At 56.2% G+C, this 11,489-nt stretch overlaps 1 protein-coding gene across 1 annotated transcript; it reads right to left on the bottom strand.

Moving 5' to 3' along the window:
• Positions 1-2,001: 2,001 nt before the first annotated feature.
• On the bottom strand, positions 2,002-4,982 carry ZNF784 (zinc finger protein 784). Its single transcript, XM_070401599.1, has 2 exons — positions 4,904-4,982; positions 2,002-3,756 (listed from the first exon to the last, which is right to left on the bottom strand). Exons 1-2 carry the CDS (start codon positions 4,979-4,981, stop codon positions 2,866-2,868), a joined length of 969 nt encoding a protein of 322 aa, XP_070257700.1. The 5' UTR covers position 4,982; the 3' UTR covers positions 2,002-2,865.
• Between the last annotated feature and the right edge of the window lie 6,507 nt (positions 4,983-11,489).

The following is an 11,489-nucleotide window of genomic DNA, read 5'->3' as shown; positions in this document are numbered from 1 at the left end:
TGCCAGTGTGCCCAGACTCCTTCCCCTTCAAGGGGCCATCCATCTGTTCACAGCCAACAGTGCCCGAAGCCCCGTCGGCCGCGCTTCGCTGGGCACCGGGAAGCACGCCCCTTGTCCCCGAGAGAAAGACACGGAAGGAAAGTCCTGGCCGGCCAGTGTCTGTTCTGGCCTCGTGTGGAGTCACAGGTTGCTCAGAGCGCCTGCCTCCGGGATAATTTGGGGGCATTCCTAAAGCCCTTCAAGCCCTCATGTGGGTTCTCAGGATAGTGAGAGATGTGCAATGGGTGACCCCATTTGTCAGAAGAGGAGGCTGAGGTCCTGGAGAAGGGAGGCTACAAGGACACCTGGAGGGGTCGGGCCAGAGCTGGCCCTGCAGTCCACGTGCCTCGGTGTGGGATAAAGACAAAGCTGGTGGGGGCACTGCCTGCCTGGGTGAGTCAAGTTTGACAACCCCCCCGCCACACACACACACACACACACTGGAAGGCGGCCACCCAGTTCGGCCACCATGCTGTGATGCTGAAGACCCAGTGTCCCAGGCTCAGAAGTCACCGGATGTGGAGCAGCACCCTGAAACAGACACGGGCTGAGGGAGCACGGAGGAGTCACCTTACAGACTCCAGGGCCAAACCAGCTTCCGGGAGGAGAAAGTGACTCCTGAGCCATGACAAAGCCAGGTCACGCGGGCCAAGGATGCCTGGGGGAGGGCTTAGCGTGTCTGGCCAAACCTAGCTATTCTGGAGAGTTTCAAACAGATTAGAACAGATGGGAGGGTTGGTGTGTGGGAAGGTGATCCTGAAGGAGCTCCGGTGACCCCAGACTCTGAAAGCTAGCGGCTGCCAGGCTGATCTCAAACACATTCCGATTAGCCTGTGCATGCAAACAAGAAACAGCCCTATGGCGTGGCTCAGTGGCTGTGAATCAGGAGGTCACAGTTCGATTCCCGGTCAGGCACATGCCTGGGTTGTGGGCTCGGTCCAGGAGGCAGCTGATCAATGATTCTTATCATTGATGTTTCTATCCCTCTCCCTTCCTCTCTGAAATCAATAACAATAGATTGAAAACAAAGAAAAACACCCAAAAATGTGGACTTGGTTGCCAACATTTGAAAATCAAAACATTTTACATAACATGAGCTGCTGGAAAATGTAGACACTTTCGGCCCAGCCTGCCTCCTTCAGTAGCCATGCAGATGGGGCACCCATTCTCCAATCTGTCACCAGGCCCCACTCCCCCAACCCCAACTCTGAGCCCCAGTGCCAGCCTCCATATTTCCCCTGGAACCCGCCACCTTCCTCATTTCCCTCGGCCCCAGCAGGCACCCAGGTTTACAACCCCTTCTCAAAGCCGCGAGGGGCTGTGGGTTGGAGACCAGGTGTGATCTGTGGTTCTGCAGGAGGCACGTGGCTGTGGGATGGAGAAGGGAGGCAGGGCCCGGAGGCTGGGCAGCTGCACGGTTATCCCCAGGTGAGGCCTCATTGGCTTGGTCTACGAGTAGTGATGGTGCAAAGGAGCATTCAGGTCCCGAAGAAATTTCACTGGCTTGGAAGCAGGACATTGAAAAGGGATTAGATAATCGGGTGAGGGATGAAGGCTCAAGTGACAGGCCCAGGTTTCTACCCCGGCATCGGGAGAGAGGAATTGCAGGCATTTCTTTGGGGAAAACAGAAAGTTGTGGTCACGTTATGACGAGGCACCTCCTCTCTCCTGGGGAGCGCTGGGGGAGCAGGAGTGTGAGCAAACCCGGGCTTTCCTTTCTTAATACTGTTCACAGGGGTCCTTCGTTTTGCCAACCACCCCTGGCCCCACTCCCATTGCTGCACCACACACCGCCTCTGCGTAGCCAGATTCTGTCCACCCAGTGCTAAGGAGGTCTGGAGCAAGGTGCGCTGCAGTCCCCTGTTGGTGGCAATACCGTAGTGTGGCCCCTTGACCACCAGCCACCACCCCTCCCCCTCTGCGCAGACAACCCAAACACAAGATCGACCTAGAGCAGCCCTTCCGAAAGCCCTTTAATAGGATCAGACTGGAGGCCACCCACCTCCAGCTCCCAAGTCCTCCCCGCGCCCCGCTGCTCTCATTGCACAGCTGCCACGCGCTGGCCATCAGCTGGCCTTGGGGCAGCCGGGAAGGCAGCAAGCTGTTTGCTTCAGATCGGGAGTGGAGAAGAGAGAACCCTGAGGCTTTCCGTAGAGCTGGGTGGGGGTGGGCTGAGGCGAACGCTCTAGGAGCTGGGCGTGAGGTGGCGTTTGCTGCCTGGATTTCAGTTGCCTCTGAAGAGGAGTCTGATGGGTTTAGGATGGACCATGGAGACAGGGACAGCAGCTCTTGGAGTCGAGATCCTCACGGTCGGTCAGGCTGAATTCTGGAGGTTCAAGTGCTCTAGTCAATGACTTGGGGGCCCCCTGGCTTGAGGTGATGGGATTCCAGTCTCTTTATGGAGGGCCTGGCTGGCGTCTCCCATGTTCAGTGCAACCAGTGAGGTAGGCAAAGGATTCCATCCTGGCCCACCCTAGGCCCCAAGACAGTTCAGGGTTCAGCGATGAAGGGCTGGCCAGGGACACTGGGATAGACCCCAGACCTGCCCATTCCCTCAGCCCTGGCTCCCCCTGCGGAGGGCGCAGGCTGTCTTGCACAAGCAGGCAGACGGACAGACGTTTAGCCCGTGTTCCTTGCATTTAGTTGGACATCCAATGGGCTGTGTTGGTGCCTTTCTCTGACTCTGAGCTGCCCCGTGGGCTTGTGGGAGCCCGGAACGTGGCTGTCCCTCTGCTCTCCCCCAATCTCCCCTCTTCTGTCAGCTGCCTCCTTGTCCCACCCGACTCCTCCCCTGCAACCTGCCGCCTACTGCCCATGGCGACCAGCCTACTGGTCAACCTTCATGGTCGCTGTCTCCCCACGCCCCTCTTCCCCAGCGTTTCCCGCCCCAAACCCACTCCCCGGCCCCTCGGCCCCCGCCGCCAGCTGGCTCCCCGCGTCTCTGGGCCCGGGCCCCGGGCCGTGGAAGTGCGTGCGCTGGTGCTTGCGGAAGTTGGACGAGTTGTTGAAAGTGCGGGCGCAGAGCGCGCAGCGGAAGGGGCGCTCGCCCGTGTGGATGCGGGCGTGGCCGCTCAGCACCGAGGACTGCGTGAAGCCCTTGCCACAGACGCCGCAGTGGTAGGGCCGCTCGCCCGTGTGCACCCGCTCGTGGTCGCGCATGTCCGAGGAGCGGCGGAAGGGCTTGGCGCAGAACCTGCAGGCGAACGGCTTCCCCACCGCCGCGCCCGCCGCCGCCGCCGCCATCACCACCTCGGACCGCTCCGGGGGCACCCCGGGCCCCTGTCCCCGAGCCGCCGCCGCCGCCGCCTCGGGGGGCCTCTCAGAGGTCCCGGGCTCCGCCCCGTGCCGGTGCTGGTGCCGCAGCAGGGCCGCCAGAGCCCTGAAGGCGCGGGGACAGAGCGGGCAGCGGTAAGGGCGCTCTCCCGTGTGCAGGCTGTAGTGGGCGCGGAGGCTGGCGGGGCCCGGGCAGCTGTGGCCACACACGTGACACCGGCTGGGGTCCGCACCCTGCCCGCCGGCCTCGGCCCCGGCCAGGTGGCCATGTTCGTGGAACAGCAGCTCGGAGACCAGACGGAAGGCAGCCGGGCACAAGGCACAGTGAAGAGAGCCTGGCTCCGGGGGCTCGGGCACCAGGGTGGTGTCCGTCACCTTCACCACCTGGATCTCAATGAGGTCGGGCGGGGGCGTGGCGGGGCTGCTGTCATCGGGCACCAGGACCTGGGGTGGGGGTGGGGGGAGAAGAGAGGAGCCTGTGGACCCTGCCCCAAGGCCTCCCCAACACGCCCCACTTCTTTAAAACCTCATTTCCTTTGTACCCCTCGATTCTAGGTCCTGCTCTAGCCCCATCAACACTTCCCCTCCCGGCCAGACAATGAGCCGGCCATGGCTCCCCGCCCCTCCAGCTAAACGCAGCCATGTCCGGCCGTGACTGAGAAAAGCTCCTGAAAGAGCCTCTGTGCTGGGCCCGCTCCTTGTAGCGGCCCATCTCGCCAGCAGCCCGAGTGACCTTTTGAAAATGGAAATCAGATCAAGTCATTTTCCCACTCAAAACGCTCCGTGGCTCCAGCTGCCCTGAAAAATCCCAGACCGCCGAGGAATATCGGCTGCCACCTGCCCCTGCTTATCTCGCGGGCCCCGGTGTAAATATCAGCCGGCACATAGCTGACTGCTCTCGTCTAAATTTAGCTCCCCCACCCCCACTCCGTCTTTATTTCCTTTCTGGAACTCTACACAATCCATCTCCTCAATGCCTCTCTCCCCTACCAGACTGCAAGCTGCGGGCGAGCAGCGTCCTCATCCGCCTCCCCCAGGTAAACGCTCAGCAAATGTTTGTTGAATGAATGAATGAGTGTCCTCGCTCTCCAGCCCCGAGTCGGGAAACCTGAGAGTGGCCTCAAAGCCACCTGGAGCGGTGATTTCTCCCTCAAAAACCATCCCTTGGGAATTCCAGACGCATCACCCAGGCCCTTACAGAGCATCACACCCCCACGCCTACGTGGGTACCCCCACGCCTACGTGAGTGCCCCCAGATCACCTTCCCAGCCTTCCACCCCAGCCCGCTAGCCCCAGTCTCGTGGAGGCCCCGCCCCTCTGAAGGCTCCGCCCCCTAACTTGACAAGTTCAATACCTGGGACCCATCCACCGCCCAGATGCTCCCCAGGCCCCGCCCCAGTAAACCCCGCCCCAACGCCACCATAGGCTGCGCCATAGGCCACGCCCCCATACAACCCGAGAAACCCCGCCCCCAGGCCACGGCTCTAATAGCTCCCCCGCCCAGCCTCAGAGGCCCCGCCCCGGCCCCGCCCCCTGCCCTGCGGCCTCCTCCCGCCCGGAGCCCTCGCCCCGGTCCCCTTCTCGTTCGCACCAGGTCTGGCAGCTCCGGGGAGCGCGGCTCCCGGGCCGCTGAGCTCGGACTCTGGGGCTCCGGGCGCTCCGCGGCCATCTTGTGCCCAGGCCCCGCCCCCTTGGCCTTCAGTCGCCCTGGAAGGGGGTGTGGCTCGCGCCGGCGTCATAGCCACCGCGCAGGCGCCCTGAGGTGGGCGGGGCTTTCAGGTAGGCTGAGTAGCCCCACCTGTCACCTAACCCCCATCCCCTGCCCCCCACCACACACACACACACACACACACACACACACACACACACGGAGACAGCCCGCGTGGGACGCTGGGGACTGCGAATTTCTCTTTTTTTTTTTTTTAAATATATTTTATTGATTTTCCACAGAGGGGAAGGGATAGAGACAGAGAGCCAGAAACATCCATGAGAGAGAAACATCGATCAGCTGCCTCCTGCACACTCCCCACTGGGGACGTGCCCACAACCCAGGTACATGCCCTTGACCGGAATCGAACCTGGGACCCTTCAGTCCGCAGGCCGACGCTCCATCCACTGAGCCAAACCGGTTTCGGCTGCGAATTTCTCTCTCTCTTTTTTTTTTTTTTATATATATATTTTATTGATTTTTACAGAGAGGAAGGGTGAGAGATAGAAAGTTAGAAACATCGATGAGAGAGAAACATCGATCAGCTGCCTCCTGCACATCTCCCACTGGGGATATGCCCGCAACGAAGGTACATGCCCTTGACCGGAATCGAACCTGGGACCTTTCAGTCCGCAGGCCGACGCTCTATCCACTGAGCCAAACCGGTTTCGGCTGCGAATTTCTCTTTAAAAAATATTTTTATTGATTTCAGAGAGGGAGAGAGAGGGAGATAGACACATCAATGATGAGAGGGAATCGCCTCCTGCACGCTCCCCACTGGGGATCCAGCGGCAACCCGGGCATTTGCTCTGACCTGGAATGGAACCGTGACCTCCTGGTTCATAGGTCCACGCTCAACCACTGGGCCACACTGGCCGGGCTAGCATTTCCCCTTTTAACCAGCTTAATAGGCTCTGGCTGTCAACTGACCCTCTCCAGAATTTAGTAACCTTTGCTGGTTTTTCCATAGGTTCTTGTCTTCGCCTGCTCTGTGTGGCTCGTGATCACGCAGTGAAGCCCAGTGTATGAAAGGAAGGATTTTTAGATCCGTTTACAGAAAGGGATTCCGCACACAGCAGCACTGGTGGGCGGGGCTGCAGCTCAGAGCCGCAGGCTGGTGTGACGCCTGGGAAGACAGGCGTTTCAGCAGCACCTGGGACAGGACCGGCCTCTCTGTCACCCACGTACTCCTTCGTGGCCTGGCTGTGACCTCGGAGAAGTTGCCACACTGCTCTGGGCCACGTGCACATCTGCTTGCGTGTGAAACTGTCAGGGGCTGTGAGAACCCAGTGGGAAAAGAGACGGGAAAGACCTTGGGGGCACCCCTACACGGTTTGTGTGGAAGGGCAGCGTAGGACATGCCTAAAAATGACAGCCATTCCCAAATTCCCTTTTCTCCTCGCTCTGGGAACATGATAAGATTGCACTCTCCTTTGCAGTTAGACGTGGTGGTGGTGGTGGTGGTGGTGTGTGTGTGTGTTTGCCAATGAGCAGTTAGTGAAAGCTCGAGGTGAGAGCCAGGGGGGCAGTCACCACGACCCGTTCTTGCCTTTCTGTGCGTGGGGATCAGCTGATTGAAGTTAAGTTTCCAGTCAGCCCGAGTCCCAGAGGATCTGCAGTGAACAACCGGGCTTCCTTGGAGACGTAGCATTAACACACACATTTGTTGTGTCAAGCCACTGAGTTTTGGGGCTGTTTGCAGCATAACCTATTCTATCTTGACTAGTGCACAAAGGGAGTCTTTTATTTATATTTATCTTATTACTAGAGGCTCAGTGCACAAAATTTGTGCACAGGTAGGGTCCCTAGGCCTGGCCTGTGATCAGGGCCGATCAGGTTCCCCACCTCTTCTTTCCCTCACTCCCTCAACTCTGCCTTCACTGGTAGCCCCCCATGTTCTGCACTGCCCCTGGTGGTCAGCACCCGTCATAGCAAGCCATCGAACACCAGAGGGGACAATTTGCATATTAGCCTTTTTTTATATAGGATGAACTATTTCTGTATACAAAAGTATTCAGAATAAACAACCCCCTCTCCTCACTAATAACCTTAAAATATACAGCATTACAGATGCAATCTAAGCCCACAGTGTACCCCACCCATTCTCCTCCCTCTGTCACCTGAGGTTATCAGAGTTTGCATGTTCTGCTTCTCTTCCCCACGCGTGACTTTCTTACTTAGCTACATTTATCAAGCGATATGGCATTGGTCACTATCTCCAGTGCTTTCATGGGCCCTGGCAGTTCTGCCCTCATAGGCTGGGCTCTTTATTTCCAAAAGATATATTTAAAAGCATAGTTTATGGCTGTGTTGATATAAAGATGAACCTAAACTAGGCTGGATTACATTATTTTCTGATTTCAACATTGTCCTTTTTTTTCAAGGGCCCCTAAAAGTGCCATTAGCCCTGTATGTATCTGGTGTGGGCATTGTAAACTTTTTTTTTGAGCAGTTGACAATCTGTTTTTTCTAGGTTAGATGTGACAAGTTTTTTATTACTGACAGTATTACCGATGTCCCCCATTGCCTCCCTTTTACCCCCTCCACCCAGGCCCCACCCTACCCCAGACCTTCATCACACTATTGTCTGTGTCCATGGGCTCTGCATATATGCATACATGTTCTTTGGTTAATCTTTTTCCTTCCCCCGACCCCCTCCCCTCTGAGATCTGTCAGTCTATTCCATGCATCCATGCCTCTGGACATGTTTTGTTCTCTAGTTTATTTTGTTTTGTTAGTTTCCACATATAAGTGAGAGAATATGGTATGACTGGCTTACTTCACTTAGCTTAATCATCTCCATGCCTGGCCGGTGTGGCTCTGTGACCCATTAAGCAGAAGGTCACAGTTTGATTCCAGGTCAGGGCACATGTCTGGGTTGTGGGCTCTATGCCCAGTGTGGGGCATGCAGGAGGCAGCCGATCAATGATTCTATCTCATCATTGATGTTTCTATCACTCTTTCCCTCTCTGTTTCTCTCTCTCTGAAATCAATAAAAAACATTTTTTAAAAATCTCCAGGTCCATCCATGCTTTGCAAAGAGTAAGAGGGCCTCCTCCTCCTCCTCCTCCTCCTTTTCCTCCTCCTTCTCCTTTATCAGCCACATAGAATCCCATTGTGTAATGGATATTTTTATCCACTTGTCTACTGATGGGCGCTTGGGCTGTTTCCAGATCTTAGCTATTGTAAATGCCTATGAACATAGGGTGCATACATTCTTCCTGATTGGTGCTGAGCAGTTGCTAATCTTAGCTGCTCTGAATTGTCCACGCTCCTTTCCCAGGCAAAGACTTGTGCAAATGAGGGGCCTCCGAAGCGTAAGCTTCATTCGCTTCATGGGCCTCCGTTGAATTTGAGACACCAAAGGACCTTCTCCTTTGGAACCGACCTGTACAACAGTCTTTCGTGATGCAGGACGTATCCATGCGTTTCCGAATGTCAGTCTTCTAGCTGTCTTTTCCCTACCTGTTTCTCCCAGGTGCTCTAGCGGGCGACATTTCCATACATATCTTGGTCTTTGTCGCCCCCAGGAGGCCTAGGCGAGCTCCTGGATGCAGCACGTACCCGATAAAAATACGACCTGTCGCTTCTAAGGGGAAGGAAGGCAGGGGACGATTTGGGTCTGGTTCGCTTCTCCTCTTAGCCCCAGAAGCTGGCATATAAGAGACACTGAACGAGCATCTGTTACACAGAACGACTGAGATTCAGGTCTGCGGAACTAGAAGCTCTCGGAACTGTTCCTTCAAGAGTGTGTTTCCGGCCGAAGGGCTTTCACGTGAACACCTTTCCGTCTTTTAGCGGGTTGGAGCCCTAGGGCTCAGAAGGTTGGGTCCCACCGCTTCCTGTGTCCCTGGGAACACAGGGAAGGAAAGGCTCATGCCCCGAGCAGGGGTCGCGAAGCATGAGATGGAGGGTCCCTGGGAGAGTTTGGAGCGATGCTCCCGTCGGCATCCAAGAGCAGAGCCGACAGACTGGGGGGTGGGGGGGTGGGTACCATGGGGAGGACAGAGGAGGAGGAGCCCTCGGGAACATAGAAGGGCCTAAACCAGGGAGTCCTTGGTGGGTCTTGGAGAGAGAGGGTGGGAGCGATGGACTAGGAGGGGTGAGAGGTCACGGGGAGGCGATGGACTTGGAGGGGTGAGAGGTCACGGGGAGGCGATGGACTTGGAGGGGTTTGGTGGGAGGAGATGGGGGAGGCGATGGATTTGGAGGGGGTTGGTCGGAGGAGATGGGGGAGGCGATGGATTTGGAGGGGGTTGGTCGGAGGAGATGGGGGAGGCGATGGATTTGGAGGGGTGAGAGGTCATGGGGAGGCGATGGATTTGGAGGGGGATGGTGGGAGGAAATGGGGGAGGCGATGGATTTGGAGGGGGATGGTGGGAGGAGATGGGGGAGGCGGTGGATTTGGAGGGGGATGGTGGGAGGAGATGGGGGAGGCGGTGGACTTGGTGGGGGTTGGTGGGAGAAGATGGAGGGGGCTGAATACAGGCTCTGAGGTGACAGGCTGCCTTCTAAGGGGATGAAACATTTAGTGTCAGAGGACTAGCCTGAAAGGAGGAGACCTTGGCGTTGGGGAGAGAGACACTCAGGGATTCTGGGGGGAGGGAAGGGGAGTTTGGAAGGGAAGAGGGTTACCCTGATGGGGTGGGATGGAGATGCAGGAAAGAGAAAACCTGCTAGTGATTGAAAGAGGAGGTGGAGGGCAATACAGTAAAGCAGTGGTTCTCAACCTTGGCTGCACATGAGAATCACCTGGGAATCTTTTTAAAATCCTGATTTCTGGGCCTCGTCCTCCGGAAATTCTGATTCTTTGTTATTAATGTTGTGGCCTCACCCCATAACAAAGAAACAGAATTTCCGGAGGATGAGGCACGGAAATCAGGATTTTAAAAAGATTCCCAGGTGATTCTCATGTGCAGCCAAGGTTGAGAACCACTGCAGTAAAGGCATATATGAGCCACACGGGGGCGAGGGGGGTGAGAAGGCCCTCAGCACACCTCGTAGGAACCGGTTGATGGATGGAGATACCGGTGCCCGTCCTGGGAGCACGGGGAAGCAGTGAGGTAGAGTCTAGGGCAGTGATGGCGAACCTATGACACGCATGTCAGAGGTGACACGCAAACTCATTTTTTTGGTTGATTTTTCTTTGTTAAATGGCATTTAAATATATAAAATAAATACAGTGGGGCCTTGACTTACGAGTATCCCGACTAACGAGTTTTTTGAGATACCAGCTATCTCTCGGCCGATTTTTTGCATTGAGTTGATAGAGTAATTTGAGTTAACGAGTTCCTTAACGAGCTCGGTCTCGGAACGAATTAAACTCGTAAGTCAAGGCCCCACTGTATCAAAAATATAAATCTTTGTTTGACTATGGTTGCAAAGATCAAAAAATTTCTATATGTGACACGGCACCAGAGTTAAGTTAGGGTTTTTCAAAATGCTGACACGCCTAGCTCAAAAGGTTCACCATCACTGGATTAGAGTCTGGGCACAGGAAACCCCCAGCTGCCCGGAGAGATGAGGAGCTGAAGGAGTAGGGGAAGGAGGATGACGTAGGTAAGCAAAGACTCGGGGGGTGCAGGCAGGTCCTGTCGCCACTTCGGCCCTTGGCCAACCGCTCCCCACCTTCCTTCAGCTGCTCCTCTGGTTTAAGGGAGACTGTGATTTCATCCTGGAGAACCAGGGTTTTCCTACCCCTAGCAGCCACCACTCCCCTGGGCTAGCCCCTCCCTCCCTCTGGGCCTGCAGGCTCATCTCCTGCCCTGAGTCAAGGCCTATGCCTGCTCATTGACCTCAAGAGCCTATGGCACATGTACACATTCCCGTGGGCGTGAGAGGACAGCCAGGAAGTCAGTGGCGCTGACCCCACAGGTTCATGGCTGCCCTGGTGCCTGCGGGCCTTCCGGAATGCCTCCTGTCTCAAGGCCTAGGGCAGCTGTGGGCAAACTACAGCCCGCGGGCCGGATCCGGCCCGTTTGAAATGAATAAAACTAAAAAAAAAAAAAAAGACCGTACCCTTTTATGTAATGATGTTTACTTTGAATTTATATTAGTTCACCCAAACACTCCATCCATGCTTTTGTTACGGCTCTCCGGTCCAGTTTAAGAACCCATTGTGGCCCTCAAGTCAATAAGTTTGCCCACCCCTGGTAGGGCCTTGATCACGAAAACACCTCGCTCCACCGGGAGTTGTGCGAGGAGGCCTTCCGGCGGCCCAGCTGTCTTCGCGGGCACCTGCTCATCCACCAGGCGTCCTGTCCCTGCTCCTCTGTCCTGGTGGTTCGGGATCACGGGGGGACCTGGCTCAGCACGTCCTGGTGCTCAGGGGAGACAGTCCATTACGGATAGGGGCACAGAACAGATGTCTTTAGCAAGCGCTCCGGCAATTCCCCCCGGGTCTCCAGTTCCCAGCCGGGGGGTTGTCAGTTGCAGAATGAGGCTGTGCTCCTAAGCACAAGGCTGCACT

The sequence above is a fragment of the Myotis yumanensis genome, unplaced genomic scaffold (genome assembly GCF_028538775.1).
Source record: "Myotis yumanensis isolate MYYU_CA2020_CCGP unplaced genomic scaffold, mMyoYum1.0.hap1 SCAF_23, whole genome shotgun sequence".
Classification (NCBI taxonomy): Eukaryota; Metazoa; Chordata; class Mammalia; order Chiroptera; family Vespertilionidae; genus Myotis; species Myotis yumanensis.
The sequence above is the reverse complement of the archived record's forward strand: the minus strand, read 5'-3'. Positions and strand labels throughout refer to the sequence as shown.

Excerpts from the sequence above, each read along its gene's own strand:
- ZNF784 (XM_070401599.1), bottom strand. The coding sequence starts at position 4,981 with ATGGCCGCGGAGCGCCCGGAGCCCCAGAGTCCGAGCTCAGCGGCCCGG. Across the intron at positions 3,757-4,903 it reads CCCCGGAGCTGCCAGACCTG|GTCCTGGTGCCCGATGACAG; the intron begins GTGCGAACGAGA and ends CCCCCACCCCAG.